General features: G+C 43.8%; 1 protein-coding gene and 1 long non-coding RNA gene across 3 annotated transcripts in view; both read right to left on the bottom strand.

Annotated features, from left to right (window-relative positions):
- LOC120981392 overlaps positions 1 to 18,090 on the bottom strand; it is a 643,721-nt gene that overhangs the window by 63,139 nt on the left and 562,492 nt on the right. The window lies entirely within an intron of this gene.
- The window catches only part of ASPG (asparaginase), a 76,397-nt gene continuing 68,894 nt past the window's right edge, over positions 10,588 to 18,090 (bottom strand). Inside the window, exons 14-16 of one of the 2 annotated variants that reach the window (XM_040410878.1) lie at positions 14,168 to 14,267; positions 12,902 to 12,965; positions 10,588 to 11,017 (exon numbers count right to left, since the gene is read on the bottom strand). In XM_040410878.1, the coding sequence (XP_040266812.1) occupies positions 10,965 to 11,017; positions 12,902 to 12,965; positions 14,168 to 14,267 (217 nt within the window). In that variant the 3' untranslated portion in view covers positions 10,588 to 10,964. Of the gene's footprint in view, positions 11,024 to 12,901; positions 12,966 to 14,167; positions 14,268 to 18,090 lie in introns of both variants that reach the window. The other variant, XM_040410877.1, reaches the window with a different exon arrangement.

Here is an 18,090-nt window from a genome sequence, read left to right as displayed (position 1 = left end):
GAACACATAAAATCTGGCATGGATGGAATAGGAGCTGGACTGGAAATATCTTAATAAAAGAGTAATATAATGTACCAAGCCCAGTGCAGACACATATTGTAAAAAATCTTGTATGCTATGGGGAAGGGCTTGTATGCCCGAAACGCGTAAGCGACAGTGGTTTTAATATTTTTCTACTATGAGTTAATAAAGGAATTTGTTTTTATTTGGGTGCCAGATTTATCCACGTTTTCCCTACCAAGGAAACAATCTTGCCTCCATAAGTCAGAAGGCTGCCATATTTTTAGAAAAGCCCGGAGAACCCCTGTAAAGAATCTTCTCTGCAAGACTTGGTGTCACCATGTATTACATTGAAACTTGTATCTGTCATTTTATCGTAATCATAGCAGGAATGTCCCTCATAGGTCAGGCGGGTCAGTGATTAGTGTGCTGAATTTTTGGAGATTGCATTGTACAGGTCACAAACCATTTTGGGAGATGTCTCCTATGAATGTAAAATGTTTATGCATTAGAAACTCAGGATGCCTTAGTGGGTGTATTGCAAACACGCCCTGGGTTAATGCTCACACGCCTAGGTTACGTGATGAAACAGTCTAAGCATTCAAAATCCATAACCACCAAGGACGTGTGGTTATCTCCAGGTCTCCCCACCCAGAGACAGGCCTCATGTCATGTCAAACGAAAACTCCAATCAGTTTCTGTAAGTTTATAGCCATGGAGTCCTGTGGTCTTTTGCTACCAAACCACTGACATAGCAAATTCTTCAAGAGGCCTCTGAATGTTTGTTTTTTTATCCATAGATCAATGAGATCTAGGTGCCTGGTAGGTTTGCACAATTTTGCACCCCATCGGCTTGCATTGAGCTGCCATAAAAAATTGCAATTTAATTCAATTGGGACATCAAATTGTGCAAACATTGCATTGCACAGCCAGAGATGTCACCTTTTCCTTGAAGGGGCTGCCTACTTCAGCCATATATTTTATTAGGACATGGTTGTCATTGAGCAGGGTTCCCCACTTTGGACCCCCCCCCCCCCGTGTTAAAGGGATGTCTCACTACAGCATATAGCATTTATTATGTAGAGGATGTTAATACAAGCCACTTACTAAGGTATTGTTATTATCCATATTGCCTCATTTGGTGGCTTGATTCATTTTTCAATCACATTATACACTTCTCATGTCTATGCAATCCATCAGTGGTGGTCATAGGAAAAAGCACTGGCTTCTCTGGTGGCCAGGATCGTGGGAGCGTACATAGGCCACTGCTTTTTCCTATAGTGTGGAGGCACGACCACCACTACTGGATTGCAGGGTGGTCGGAACCATGGAAAAGAGCAGTGTATAATGAGCCAGCAAAGGAAGCAATATGGACAATCACAATACATTAGTAAGTGTCTTGTATTAGCATTTATTATGTAGAGAAAGTTATTTGCTTAAGTGAGACAGCCCCTTTATCCTGAGAGCACCTGAAAGGCCTCCCTCTGGAGAACTAGGCTTGACCATACATTTCTCCTACAGCATCCCTGCAGGAAAAGCAAACGCTCGTAGATCACGACCCACACTGCTCATTATTAGGGAGACCTTCCAGAATAGTTATTACATGGGGTCTTTAAGTAGTGCCAAAGAGTCTAGCTTGGAGGGCACCATGTACTGGACTTGATGAAAATGCTCCAAGGCTAAAAGTTTTTTTTATTTTACTGCTGGGCATCTTTTCAACTGTGTTACATGATTCCAGGACCAGGACTCAATACACGATGAAGGGTGCAGCCAACTTTTTGCAAAGAATAAGCACCAAACAAAAATGTACCTCCACAGATGAACCATATATCCAATAAGAATCCATATTGCCTACAAATGATATATATCAGTCCTAAGTAGTGTTGAGCGAACTTGTGTTTTAAGTCCGGCGTTCGGGTTATCAAAGAATCGCGTTATGGATTCCGATAACCCGAACTTTAGAGGCCGAACTTAAAACACAACTTCGCTCAACACTAGTCCTAAGTAATATCAAAAAGGGACCCATTAGTATCACGTAACATATACCACAAAATCATCTCGATTAGAACAAATATTAAATAATGAACATAAAGACCATCACAGGGAACGTAAAAAACAATTAAAACCAACAGATACTGTAGTTGTTTATTATACTGCAAAGGTTACATCGTCATGGAAAACTAGTACAAGTACGCCATGTCCTATTCAAGCAACGTGAAATCGCAGGGAATGTAATTAGACAATCACCTTACATACAATAATATAAAGTGAATATACTTGAAGCCATTAAAGTGCATAAGTGCCTGTACAAACTAACCAAAAATAAAAATCAGGGGGCTAGTAAGGGACGTAAAGGACAAAAAATATATGTCCTAAAACACCTCACCAAAAAAGGCACCCAATATACAGAACAATATGTGGTACCAGAGGCGTAGCTAATGGCTCATGGGCCCTGGTGCAAGATTTCAGCTTGGGCCCCCTTCCCTCAGTGCTTTGTGGCCAGGGGCAGGGAAGTACATAGCCTTCAAACTGCCTAAGGCAAACATTGAAACCGACCCCCCAGCCCCCCCCCCCCCCCCATGCCAAATGCTTGACCTAACCCCTTCCCTCAAGCCAGAGGTGTTACTTGACCAGCATGCACTTTCTATAATACCAGTGTCTTCTTATGTGCCACAAGGGTCTTTGGGCCCCCTCAGGCTCCTGGGCCCGGTAGCGACTGCTACCTCTGCACCCCCTATAGCTACGCCCCTGCTTGGTACCCAGACACGCGTTTCACAGCTTCCTCAAGGGATTTTTTGCAACAAAAAAAAAGTTTGACTACCAAAATATCCATGGTAACATCATGGAAAACTAAACTATTGTAACTCATGATTTGTGATTTAAATTAATCCGTTTTTCTGGATCTCATAGGGTCATGTCTGCAGAATGAGGTATATAGGATTAGGCCGCGTTCACTCTACGCTGTGAACTTTGTCAGTCTTTTCCGGCAGAAGAACAGACTGCCAGAGTTCACTGTACCCGGTATAGCCAGACACCACCACGCGCCGCTGGATCCCGATTCGCTATGATGAGATTGGGCGGGGATGCGGACTCTCTCTGGCACATATGTTGGCTTTCAGACGGACAAAAAAATGCATGGTGTAGTATTTTTTGCCTGGCCAAAAGATGGCATATATGCCAGATACAGTGACCAGATCAGAGTGCCGGAGTTCACAACACAGGTGTGAACCCAGTCTAAGAATCTGGTAGAGGGCTCAAGGTTACTCGCTTCACAGCAGTGATGGCCAGTTCGCATTGTTCGCCTGCAAACACATGTGAGCTGCCATCTTTTCTCACAAGTTCGGCGAGGCACAGGCACAGGCACAGGAAACAAATGCGGTCACTGGGAGCAGGCAGTTCCGAGAACAGCTGCCGGGGGCCTTCATCGGGCTGTTCTCGGAACTGCCTGCTCCCGCTGACTGCATTTGTTTCAGACCGGCTCGCACACAGGCACAGGTAAGGGCTTACCTGTGCATCGCCGGACTTGTGAGAAAAGATGGCAGCCCGCATGTGTTCGCATGCGAACTGGCCATCACTGCTTCACAGTTGCCATTTTTCATTTTAAAAGGAGTTTGGCTAATAGTGGCACTGAATATGTGCACTATTTATCCTGATTGGTGACAGGTAGGACAGGCAGGAAGATAATGTACATTATGGGAGTGTGGGTAAATAGTTGCACCAAATTTATGACTAGCATCTCAAAATTCTTGCCTACAGGATTCCAATGGAGGAGCGCTCTCCTGCAGCTTTTACAGAACTGTAGTGTGCTTAAAAGGTCACAGTCACTATCTAATGTGCAGCAACCGTGCAAAATGCAGGCATGGGGTCAACGGCCATGAGGTGGAGTACTCACTAATGGGGCATGGCTAAGAACTCAAAATTTTGGATTAGCACCACTTTTTGCTACACAATACTGGTGTACATGTATGGCAGCTACGTGACTTTAGAAAGACAGGTGTAGAACATAGTGGACTGTGCTAAATGTTGCACGTATCATTTTGAAGACCTTTCTTATTACTTGGTCATTATATTCAGTATCCTGATTTATACCTACGTACATCAGTTCTCCTATAGCGACACTTTATTTCCGGGCAGCACATGATTGTGATCAGCTTATTATTATGGAGCCTTCTAACAGAAAAAGATTATCCAAAATGGACAACCCCTTTAAGGCCTCATGCACACGACCGTAGTTCGGGTCCGCATCCGAGCCGCAGTTTTTGCAGCTCGGGTGCTGACCCATTCACTTCAATGGGGCCGCAAAAGATGCGGACAGCACTCCGTGTGCTGTCCGCATCCTTTGCTCCGTTCCGTGGCCCCGCACAAAAAAAAAATAGAACATGTCCTATTCTTGTCCGTTTTGCGGACAAGAATAGGCATTTCTACAATGGGCCTTCCGTTCTGCAAATTGCGGAAGGCACACGGGCGGCTTCTGCAAAAAAAAAAACAGAACGGTCGTGTGCATGAGGCCTAACAGTATAGCTATCCCTTATATTAAAGGGGTATTCTGGTAACTAGATTTAATCCCCTATCCACTTGACAGTTATATTGCTGAATGGTGGTCCTGTTTCCCATTAGAGTGATGGTAAAGTACAGCGATCCTTCATCTCCAGCAGTCCCATAGAGTAAGTGGTGCACCTACCTATTATTGTCATGAAATGGGGGCTTGGTGGTCAGACCCCCACCTAACAGTTATCCCCTATGCAGTGGGCAGGAGATAACTTCTTGTTGCTGGAATACCCCTTTAAAGATGTAAGGCCATGTCTCCTAGGAGTCCTCAGTTCTATAATTGCACTGAACGTGGAACGATGGCTTACAGGTGTAGAAATGAGATTGTGCTTTGATTTCCTGCTTGTAGCGGCACCAGTTCAGACTGTTCCTAATCTCTTACAATGGAGACGGACAAACATTACAAAGCCATTTATAAAAGTAATTCATTCAATCTGCCGTCAAATAGTTATTATGTAAGTCACCATTTAGAATTAGCTTTGTAATTAGCCAGAGTTCATTAATTCAGCTGTGAAATCATTTTTAGTTTTGCTGCTAAATCACCTAGTTAACATGGCTGCGCACGGGAATTGCAAGTTCCTCTATAGGAAAACGCTTTTATGGCAGCTTTCTTGTACTGCAGCTCATATCCACTTGAATGGGGCTAAGATGCAAAAACATATCCAATGGACAGAGGTGGCGCCATTTATAGAAGAAACAGTTGTGTTTTTCTAATCACATACAACCCCTTCAACCTGTATGAAGATGATGTGCAGATATTAAAAGGTTGTCCAGAATTGGAAAGAAAAACATGGTTACTTTCTATGGAAAGAAAAAAAAACAACACAGTGCCACGTCTGTCCACAGGTGTTGTGTGGTATTGCAACTAGGGGTGAACAAATCGACTTCGGATGAAACACCTGAAGTCGATTTGCGTAAAACTTTGTTTCAATACTGTACTGAGCGAGCGCTCTGTACAGTATTAGAATGTATTTGCTCCGATGAGCCGAAGTTATTACTTTGCGAAGTCTCGCAAGACTTTATATAATAACTTTATAAATTGATTTCTACTGTAGAAAAAAACATTTCCCGAACTTGGGTTTGGTTCCAAGGTACCACTTGAAACCGAACCCGATTTCGGTAAATGATTTTTTTTACAGTGGAAATCAATTTCTGAAGTTATTATGCAAAGTCTCGCGAGACTTCGCAAAGTAATTGTATTGGCTCCGATGATCCGAAGTTATTACTTTGCGAAGTCTCGCGAGACTTTGCATAATAACTTCAGAAATTGATTTCTACTGTAAAAAAAATCATTTACAGAAATCGGGTTTGGTTCCAAGTGGTACCTTGGAACCAAACCCAAGTTCGGGAAATGTTTTTTTCTACAGTAGAAATCAATTTATAAAGTTATTATACAAAGTCTCGCGAGACTTCGCAAAGTAATAACTTTGGATCATCGGAGCCAATACATTCTAATACTGTACAGAGCGCTCCTGCTCCGTACAGTATTGAAACGAAGTTTTACGCGAATCGACTTCAGATGTTTCATCCGAAGGTCGATTCACTCATCCCTAATTGCACTCCTTTCCATGGACACACACCGTTCATACCACACATAACACTATGGTCAGGTACTGTACTTTCAGAATAAAACAGCCATGCTTTTCTAATCCTGGACAACCCCTTAAAAGGAGCACTTTTTTTAAATTAAAATTCATTATCCATGTTATAGGAGTGATTTTGATCTGTCGGCGCTACCTAAATAGAGTCAAAATTCTGCATCGACTCTATGCGTTGATCATTTCACAGCTCAGGTTTTCTGGGCCCAAATCCCCTGCAGACCCAAATATTGTCTACCTACTGCTGCCACTAGAGGGAGCTTAGTGCATGCTGCAAATACAACGATGTACTGAGCTCCCCCTAGTGGCGACTATAGACAACCGATGTACATTAGGTCTTCAGTAGCAGACAGCTATCCGGGGCTTGCTATGAATTGTAATATTACCTCAGCTGGAGAGCAATAAGTTGCAGATTTCTGCTCTACATGATATATTTGTTCATTGTCACATCCCCTATAAAATGCAAAAAAAAAAATAATTCACTTTCATTAATGTCTTGCAAATGAAGATCAATTCATGATGATGAATCTGCCATTTAGGAGATGATGAGGCTTTTAATTTACTATCCTGCACCAAAATAAATCACCCTTCCTTGATGGCAGCCATGACTGCTCCACCATTAATCAAATATATTGCCTTTCATTGTACAGAAGTGACAAGGGGGAGAATTCAGGAGTAAAAAAAAAAAAAAAAGTCCCTGCAGCAGCGCCCCCCCCCCAGTCCTATCATCTGGTATCAGTTATGTAAATGTCTAGATTGTTACACCTTGTCTTATTTATTGGACCATAAACCTAGTGACAAGCAATATCCTGGGCTCGCGGCGTCACGCCGAAGCTCAAATATCGTAGATAAGGGACAGGATGAACGCGGAGACGTATAAAATGAAAAAAGTGTTTGTCAGATGTGGATTTTTTACAGGATGGCGCTGCTGTGGGGAAAGCTGAGCTTTGATTTGCCACATTCAGAGCGGCAGTGTTATACATAACAACTCAGTGCTTCAAATATAGATTGTATTGTACTTCACTAAATCAACTTGGCCGCTGAAGATGAAGACAAAAAATACCCACCAATGATTACGAAGATCGATATGTAAATAGGTGTCTAGGAAGAAGGGCCCCCCCCCACCTTAGAAACAGCGCCACTCCTGCTCACAGGCTGTGTCTGGTATTGCAGATCAACTCTATGCAAAAAGAAAACTAGGCTGAATTGCAATGTCAGTAACAGGACAACATCACTTATGGCAGTATGGTTACAATACAATATTGTATATAGAGCCTAACCCCTGAACAGTGTAGATATCTATGGTATAATACTAATACCAGTATGTCAAAATTTCACACTACAATATCTGCAAATCCACGATTTAAATTTTTTTTTTTTTTTTGTGAATGTGTCTCCCAACGAATACGCAGTTAATTGTGCCGCACAAGGTGCAAAATTTTGCTCCTGCTATATGAGTGAATGGAGGTAAAAAGCGAGACCTGCCTCCGTATAGTGGGTACAAGATAGAGCTCTGTGCACGCATGGACTGAATTCTGCATTTGTCAGAATACTTAATTTTTTTTTACGGTATATCAAAGCACAACACACCACTTTTTCCTATATATAGTGCGCCACCACAAAAATGTATTCCCCTCAGTATATTTTAAATTTTTTTTTACAGTTGGATCCAATGTGCGATTATATACACACCAGGGATCAGCAACCTTCGGCACTCCAGCTGCTGTGGAACTACAACTCCCAGCATGCAAACATACTCGGCTGCGCTTCTAACTCCCTTAGAAGTGAATGAAGCATTCTGGGAGTTGTAGTTTCTGAACAGCTGGAGTGCCAGAGGTTGCTGATCCCTGATATACACCTATATAGTTGCACATGTTAGAGTCTACTATGAAAGGTACATCCCAGGAGTCTAAGTTCACATGTCCTATTTAGTCCTGTTTTGCTACAGAAAGATCGCCACACTAAACCATGCAGATTTGGATGTGGAATTTCCTGTGGATTTCCACATTGCTTGATTTTCCCACCAATATGCCTGCTCCCTGCATGTCTCTTCATAGTCTGCAGTGACAAGGGGTGCAGCTGGCAGAGTGGGCAAAGTGTGTTTTCTACCATGCCAGGGCTCGTAGTGTTGCTGGATGAGGAAGAGCAGGCCTGGGCAGCCGGTGTGCGACAGCCGGGCACATTGCAGTGGATTACAGAAACAGGATAATGGACATTCGAACCTGTAGACTTTGACTTCCTCATTGAACTCAATAAGGAAAAAACTCTGCAACAGTAACGGACATTTAAAAATACAGTAATTTTCCAAAACCTCCTCCACATGACTACAATCGGACAATCTTGGGCTACTTTCACACTCGCGTTTGGTCCGGATCCGTTCAGATAATACAACCGTCTGCATCCGTCCAGAACAGATCCGTTTGTATTATCTTTAACATAGCCAAGACGGATCCGTCTTAAACACCACTGAAAGTCAATGGAGGACGGATCAGTTTTCTATTGTGCCAGATTGTCATAGAAAACGGATCTGTCCCCATTGACTTACATTGTGTGTCAGGACGGATCAGTTTGACTCAGTTTCGGCAGACGGACACCAAAACGCTGCTTGGAGACTGAACTGATGCATTCTGAGCAGATCCTTTTCCATTCAGGATGCATTAGGGCAAAACATATCCGTTTTGGACAGATAGCGAGAGCCCTGAACGGTCTCACAAATGGAAACCAAAACGCCAGTGTGAAAGTAGTCTTAGATTACTGAAATTAACCTAGCGCAGGCATGCTCAATCTGCGGCCCTCCAGCTGTTGCAAAACTACAACTCCCAGCATGCCCAAACAGCCTACAGCAGGGCATGGTGGGAGTTGTATTTTTACAACAGCTGGAGGGCCGCAGGTTGAGCATGCCTGGCCTAGGGCATAGCAAAAGCGACTTGGCCATACATAGACCACATCTTACTACTGGATTTTGAAAAAATATTAGCTGAAAAGAGGCCAGGACTGTGACAACCCCACAAAGAATACTTTTTGAAATAAAGCGACATTGATCATTTGTTGTTTTGATAAAACTTTATTGCTAACACTGATTGACACACAGAGTTGCGCTTCTGTTTCTCCCCCACCATTCAGATTACAGATAATATTGCATTTCTACAAGGTGCTTTGTTATAGTCTGTTGCTGGATTCCTGCTATTTTCGGAAGTCCATCTTGTGCTCCTCCCTGGCCTGAGACAAAACCGCTCCTGTTCATGAACATACCAGCCATCGCAGCATAATTTACCTGAACTGTGCATAGCAATCCGACACACCCATCGTGTTCAGCTGCCACAGAATAAAACACACGCTTCGCTGACAGAGTAAAGAGAAATACAAAAATAAATCCAACGACTTCACGTTACAGTCTATTACACACGTCACCTCACTGCAGACATACAATACACACCACAATACAAATATATATATATATATATATATATATATATATATATATATATATATATATATAGAGAACATACAAAACTATGAGGGGGCGACCATGGCTGGTCCAACGCCAAGCTGCTTTAGAGACCATCTAGCAATGAGCGCAGCAGCAGTCACTTTGAGACAGACCGTGGTCGTGAGGCAATTCAACACTAGCAACCATCCAATGGGGTTGTCGAGCAACCAGTCTGTATCAAGATTATTTAGGTCGTCAGCTCAAGGCAGAACGGTCTCTGGGGGCAGCTGGCGGGAATTAAAGGGGTTGTCCAGGATTAGTAAACAATGCTTTATGTCCAGAAACCGCACCAACCTGTGCATGGGCAATGAGCATTCACTGGAATGGGGATGTGCTGGACACTACCAGACTAGTTTCTAATCCTGGGCAACCCCCTTAAGCCATACTTTCTCTATATCATACATACTGCAGCATGAAACATATTTTCTAGTATTAAATTGTTTACCTGGAGAGGTTGAGCAAAGCAGAATACAGGTGTTGCCAACTCTTGCGCATGGACTGTCTAATATTGCAGGTTTTTACTGTTCAAGAAAACATTGCAATACCAGAGACCGCGCATGGACAAGAGTGAGGCTGGTGTTCTAATACTAATATGTCGGGCTCTTCTTGTACCCTTGATGGTCTCAGTCTGATTTGGGAAACTGAAAACCAGACGGATGGGAGGCAAAATTAAGGGTACTTTCACACTAGCGTTATTCTTTTCCGGCATTGAGTTCCGTCCTAGGGGCTCTATACCGGAAAAGAACTGATCAGGCATATCCCCATGCATTCTGAATGGAGAGCAATCCGTTCAGGATGTCTTCAGTTCAGTCTTTTTGACTTTTCAGGACGGAGATAATACCGCAGCATGCTGCGGTTTTATCTCTGTCCAAAATTCCGGAACACTTGCCAGAATGCCGGATCCGGCATTTTTTTCCCATTGAAATGCATTAACGCCAGATCAGTTTTTCCGGATGACACCGGAGAGACGGATCCGGTATTTTAATGCATTTGTCATATGGATCAGGATCCTGATCCGTCTGAGAAATGCCATCAGTTTGCATACGTTTTGACAGATCCAGCGATGGAACCGCCTGCTGGATTCCTAGTAGCCCAAGAAATGATATGTCATAACTCAACGGGCACCTATAAAATAGGTGCAAATGAAGATAAATGTGGCAAACCCACTGGCCCCGCCACCCCTGTTTTTCAGAAAGTGGCAAGGGCAGTGCAGACACACCACATTTGTTCAGTTTTTACATTTTTCCAGTGAGATGATACATTTCCCCCAATGTGCTTAGGAATAGGACTACAATCTGCCACCAAAATGTCTGAAATGCCGGATTTCTTCAATTACGCAGGCAGCTAGCTTTCTTTGTCACTTGTGCTGCCATTGAGGAAAACCTGAAATAGTAAAAAAAAAGTGATGGTTAGTAAGTGGACCGTCCAGCTTTTCCAAATGCAAAAGAAAAAAAACAAAAAACGCTGTACAATATTGCATTGCGCAGGTGACATTTATACAACTTGCTAATTTGCCAGTGAACGAAATGGGTGCAGTTTTTGTGTGTGCGCACATGAGGGCCCATATGTGAACCAGTGCAATCAGATGTATGTAGTTAGCCAAGGACTGAACGTGGACTGCAGCCCATCCATCCTGAACTGACGCGATGTCGCTCACCTCTACAGGCGAATTCACAGGCAGCATAAATGTTGGGGAATTGTTGCAGAATTTACTTTGTTAATAGGGCAACTACGAGTGAATAGGGTCTAATTACGGGGTGGCAGGATCAGCCCTTCCCAACTGAAGTTGAATTGATCATCAGGAGTCCTTTGGAGTGAGAGACGCTCTTTGCTCTGGCTAACAGAGTGGGGTCCCACCACCCGCATGACTTCTCCTTGCCCTAATAAGAGAACACATTATATAGGTGCAACCATGCTTTTCAGTGTGACTGGTGTTTGGGACTATAGTCTTTGACTGGCCATTCACCAGTCTACAGTTACCTCTCCTGATGGACCCTGTACACATGCACTCCCTGCCGAGCCAAGCATGCATGTGTTCTGAACATGGGGGAGTAAGCTGGTGAACCATCTGGCGGCAGCTTTTCTCCCAGAAAACAAAAAGACTGGGCACGTTGAAATCCAGCAGCCTGATCCTTCTCTCCCTCAATATCTGCCATCAGGAGTAGGAGTCAGTAAACCCCCATTCACACTAGACAGTTGGCCAATCCAGTCAAAATCTGTGGGTTCGGCTGATAGATATCTAAGGTGAATGGCCAGCTTTAGAGGTCTCGTCCGAACCCCACAACCATCCATAAGACCTCAGAACTGTCTCAGGAGAAAAAACACAAAGGCGCAGGAGGGGTGGAGGCCGCTGATAAGCCCTCTGGATAGAAACTAGATTGTGATGCAGAATTAACAGCTATGGGACTAAAGCTGAACTTGTCTTTGGTGAGGACATGTCGGGACAGAGCAGAAAACAGTCTCATCTCATAATAGGAATACAGAGGGCGATAACTAATCAGAGTACAAGGACTCCCATCGGACACGTACCCGGTGTAATAAACATCACTGTAATATCACCAGTTGTATGTACTGGATTCTACAGACTGGACACTGGTCCGGGAATATTTATTCTGATTGCCAGATAAGAGTCTGGAAGGAATTGTTGCTCTAATGTTTTGACAACCACCTAGGGATTTTTGCCTTCCTCTGGATCAACACAGTAGGCTTATATGGTGGGTCTAGATCAGGGATGCCCACCCTGCGGCCCTCCAGCTGTTGCAAAACTACAACTCCCAGCATGCCCGGACAGTCTACAGCAGGGCATGATGGGAGTTGTAGTTTGGAGGGCCGCAGGTTGAGCATCTCTGGTCTAGATGGACCTGTGTGTGTTTTTTTTCCAACCTTTTATAACGAATACTAGCATAAACATCACACTGTACTCTGTCAGAATCTGATGGTTACATATGGGGCACCGCTTATCCCTACCTACTCCCGACATGAAGTAATCTATCTCTGTTGGAAGCAGTCTCTTCTCCTCTGCCAACTACTGACTGACATGTAGGACTCCCTCTGTCTTGTAAAAGAGGTTCTGCAGCAGCTGCATTGTGTATTATGCAGGACTGTGTACCGGAATGCCTATATACAACCATCTTGTGGATAGGAAGCTTCCGCAATCTTTTCAAAAAGAGATTCTGCAGCAGCTGAGGTGAAATTGGCCATGTGGATCACGGTAACCATTTTTGTATTGCGGCTACGTGGCATAACACTATGCGCCACTGCTCACATCTTACCGGTCCTCTCTTCTGATGAAAAAATTCCAAGACTTCTTCATTGCCCGCAGCTTCAGCCTGAAAGGTAATGCACACGTGAGAGTGGCCGATCACACAACATGAACACATTGTCATTTCCACTGGGGGAGTCTCTGTAGACGATACAATAAGACCTCCTGAAGTAAAGAATAATGACATGTATCTAAGCAGGAAGCGTTCTAGGCCAACGCCAGTCCTCATGTACACTAACAAATCCCACCTCAGACATCAGGATATGCTTCCCATTCATTTCAAATGGTACTTCCGAAAATAGCCAAGTGCGCCGCATGGCTATTTTCGGCACTCCCATACGAATGAATGGAGGATGGCCGCACATGGGCGGTGCGTCCTCCTTCACTTTGCAGGCTCTGTTCTAAAGATAGGTGCGGGTCCCAGAGGTGGGACTTGCACCTATCAGACATTGGGGTCTTATCCTAGCAATAGGCCCTCAATTTCTTTAGGGATATCCCTTTGTGGTCTATGTAGTCCTCTAGATGGAAATTTGTTGAAGATTTTCAGTGCCAATTTTGGACCAAAGATCAGCATCGAATTACAATACACTGTAGGAGAAAGGAATGGAGTTCTAAGACGCCTCTTAGATACGTGGTGCAAAGGGTGAAAATCAGGAGACTGGATTTGTGGAAATATTATTCTGAAGGTGAGATGCATCAGAACTGGTGCAAAGGAACAGTGGAGTAGATGCCCGTGGCTACCTATAAGATCCAAAATCTCATTTTCCTTAGGCTTTGTGGGAAAATAAAAGTAGTGACATGATTTGTTGCCACAGGCTATTACTCCACTTTTCTTTTGCATCTGTTCTAATTGCAATGAATACTCCCAGTAAAAAGAAAAAAAATAGTCCACTTTACTGTCCATGCGCTGTCTTTGAATGGAGCTGAGCTGCAGTACCAGACACAGCGCATGGACAAGAGTGGAGCTGTTTTGGGGGAGGTGAAAGTAGATATCTGGATGCTGTAAAGGAGCAGACTCTTCACAGGAAATGACCGATCAGCCTATCACCAATGGCAGCAGTGAGTCTCGGCCAGTGATTGGCTGAGCAGTAATTTCCTTGCATCAGAATGGGAGCGACTGGGAGGTGAGTATTACTACTTCTCTCTTTTTAAACTCATTAGGAGCCCTTTTTAAAAAAAAAACAAAAAAACATTTTACCTGCCAGACCACCCCTTTCACACCCACAAAGAGGCTCTGCTTACAGATCTATGTATTAGCGAGTGACTTACAACTTGATATGGAGTCTGCCCATCATAACCAGCTTGGTCCATGTCCACCCCGGCCATGTCCCAGGCAATTAACCCTTCCACATCTCCAATGGACGCCAGGCTGTGAAACCAACAACAACCATATTCAGTACAGGACAAAACTCTTGTAAGTTGCAGGATTTACTTAGTAAAACTATCCAAAAGAAAAACCGCACATGTGTCGTACTTACATAGCATACAGCTAGCCTTTCATCTGCCCTATAGTTTTTGTGGGGACAGTGCAGTTTAAGGTAATGGGCTGTAAAAGGTTAAATGTTGTAACATGCATTGCAGATATCTGCCTGTCATACTTTCTGGAACTTTTATTACGCATGTTAATGCTGCTCTTTATTGCAATATGGCCATGATCCTGTGAGTTTCCGCCTGTTATACTACAACTCCCAGCATGCCCAGACAATGCATTTTGCAGCAGACCGATGGCCTATATCCTATAAACTGTGCTGAAATACATGGCCTGGACTGCTGAGCATCAGCGTGCAGTTTTAGCTGTGGATTTATTCCTTTTCCAATGAAGGGTGACATCTGGGGCAAAAACCTCCCAAAATTTGTGTGGATATTATGCATGTTCACCCGCACTCAACAGTCCGGACAATGTATTTCATGTAATTACAATTCCCGATCATCTGTTCTTATGCCATTGCTTTGTTATTTCTACAAGAAGTTTATGAATGAATGTTCAACAGCTTGCAGTAAAAGTACAGATGGGTGCTACCAGTTGGTGGTGTGTCCCTGCAATGTCTGTCCAGTCAGACACACCTGCTACTGGTAACACCCAGCAGTACCTTTACTGCAGGGTGCTGGCAATTTATTTGTAAACTTCTAGCAGGAATAATACAGGAATGGCACAACATAGTCATAAGAATAGATGCTCCAGAATTAATATTACATGGGGAATGCAAGTAGTTTATAAAACAGACAGGTGAGGAGAGGTGATTGGGCCTCTTTAATGAAGAGTAACTGCATCTGTGTGGCCACTGGAATGAGAGACAGGGCATCTCCATGAAAAGGGACCTTAAGTAACATGCTAAGATTGAGTGATATGGCTGCAATAAGAAAGAAGGGATCAGCAAAACGAGAGGAAATGACAGCATCTCACCGCAAAGGCGACCTATCAGTAGAGAGCAGAAGGGTCTGAACAATTCGATGAGATCGCCCAAGGACATGAGAGACCCGAGCAGTAACTTAATATGCCACTGGATTTTATACTTTAAAAATCAATATAAGGAAACCTTCACACGACTGTATCCGTTTTGCGGTCTGAGTGCACTCCGCACTTTTCACAGGCCCCAATGAAAAGATGCCTATTCTTGTCTCCAAAATGGACAATAGGACATGTTTTATAATTTGCAGCATGAATGTGGACAGCACACGGATGACATCTGCGCGCTGTCTGCATTTTTTTGCGGCCCCTTAGAAATTAATGGGTCCACATGTAATCCGCAAAAAATACGGATCCGACACAGACCAAAAATATGGTTTTGTCAATGTAGCCTTTAGGGCTCATACACACAAACGTATTTTGTCCGTAGCCGATCCGCATTTTTCACTTCAATGTCCATTCCGTGCCATCCGCTTTACGGGCAAGGATGGGACTGTTCTATTATGGACTAGACGTTCCCTTCCACAAAATGCAGAATGCACACGGCCTGTATGCATGTTTTGCAAATCCACAATTTGCAGAATTCAAAACAGGCTACGATGTGCAAGAGCCCTTAGACAGCATTTCCCCGGTGATAGAAGACACTTTATAAGATGATGATAGATATTCCTGGAAAGGCTAGCTGACAGACCATAACCCAAGTTTCACAAGTGCAAAACTCCCCTGTAGTGAGGAAGTATCTCTGTATAGAACGAGACACTCTCCTGTTATATAGTTTTTTGGGAAAAGATTCTGTATACCATGTCGCTTTCAGCTCAGACACCATGTTCAATGTGATAGGTTCCCTTAAAAAAAAAAAAAAAAAAAAAACACTGCTTAAAAAAATAAAAATAGATCTGCGTAGGAATTTAAACTGATGTACAGAACCCTAAATCTGCTTCATGCCACAATGTTGGCTGCGTATTTCACCCTTTGGAATCCATAGAATAAAATCTGCAGCTAATCCACGTAATTCTCATGTGAATTACGTCCTGGGTGGACGTAACAATGGGGTAATCAAATGCTTTCTGGTTGCTCCTTGAATACTGCACTATAGTCCACAGTTTACACTGGTCTATACTTTAGAGAGTAGTATTGGGTTGCACTTGATGTCGGAGATGGTGAGGTGCAAAGTGCAACGGATAAATCCCACTATAACTGTAATCAGAAACCATCTCTTTGGTTAAATGCTAAATATTTTTATTTGAAATCCTCCGTGAAATACAGGATAACAAAAGAGTGACAGATTCTGACGCAGCGTTTCCCGCTGTTCTACGGGGGTTACCCGATTCCCTCTGCCTACTTCCGTCTGTGACCAAGGGCCATTGGAGGACCGAAACGCCTGAATTTAAGTCATTCTTTGGTCTATGCAGAGTGGGAACCAGAATTGCAGTTTGTATGAAAAGAACAAATGATATTCCTGGCCTATTGCTAGGCTATGCCGACACTTCATGGTCCACGAGGGTCCAATCTCTGGAATGCACCTTGATCCTGAGAATAAAGAGGCTACAGTGCTGGGGTTGCACTGCATCCTTTTCTAAGTTTTCCCCGCACATCGGTGCGGCCGGTCACCTAGCTATGAAGGGAACGGCCGCCATTAAATTCACCTTCATGTGCACAGCCAGGGCGCCGCTAAACAGGAGCAATACTGAAGGGGACTCGGGAATAAAGGAGCCTGGCGGCTCCTTCATTCTCCGGACCGGTGGGGGCGGACATGCATGCTATAATCTAATATTTGAACACATTTGGTAACTGACATGCAGTTCTTAGTCCCCGGCCGGATTGAGTACTACACATACCACTTCTCTCACCTTGAATAAATTCCTTCCTGACCAGGATGTCGGGCTGAGTAAACCTGTTCCACAAGATGAGCAAAGTATAAAGGCGGGGACAAAATGTGTGTAAAAGGAATGCTATTTGTCAGCCTCTCCCCACAATCACTGCAGGGAAGGCAGCAGAAACAAAAAAGTGTACATTACAAGGTCCGGGCAGAGGAAGATTCTGATCATTGTTTCCTGAAGTGACCTCCGCACTGTCAGTCCTTCCATGGATCAGCACACTCCTCAATTATAACCATCCAGGGCCCTGGCTGTAAATAAAAGACCTGGGGTGTGAGAAGTGGCCATCAGTCAACTTCACTATCATTTATCCAAATATCTGGAAGTTAAGGAAATGAATGGAGGCACTTGTACAGCAGGGAGGCAATTTTGACTCCTTAATAGTAAATGCTATGTCAGGGTTCACAAACTATTTGTAGATTTATTTATTTTTTTAACTCAAGATTATTTGCACAGTTTTACATACATTTTTCATTTAAGATGTTTTGGAACAATATATGTTTCGTGTATACAGCTCCTCTGCGGATCGATGTCTCCGTGGTAACAGACTTCACACAAACTAGGTGTAGTCTGATCCTGCAGCGTTGCCCGTTTTTCCCTCGAGCAGCAGTTTTCCTCCAGCCAATTCTAAGCATATTTGCCGGGTTGCGGCCGGATCTAGACCAGTCCCCATTATAGTCTGGCAATGCCGGACTACCGGGAGACCCAGCGGGCTGTTCCCTGCCAGAACAACCTGCTGGATGTAGAAGCGCTAGCCTTATCCATATCGTGATAAATTGGTCAGAAAAAGGGTCAGTCTGACCCAAAGGACCGGAGAATCCTCCTTAAACGAGTTGCATCATATCAGACATTGAGGCATATCGCTAAGTGTCTGATAGGTGCGGGTCCCACCTCTGGGACAGAGACTG

Source organism: Bufo bufo, chromosome 11 (assembly GCF_905171765.1).
Source record: "Bufo bufo chromosome 11, aBufBuf1.1, whole genome shotgun sequence".
Taxonomy (NCBI): Eukaryota; Metazoa; Chordata; class Amphibia; order Anura; family Bufonidae; genus Bufo; species Bufo bufo.
This window is presented reverse-complemented; position numbering and strand designations above follow the sequence as displayed.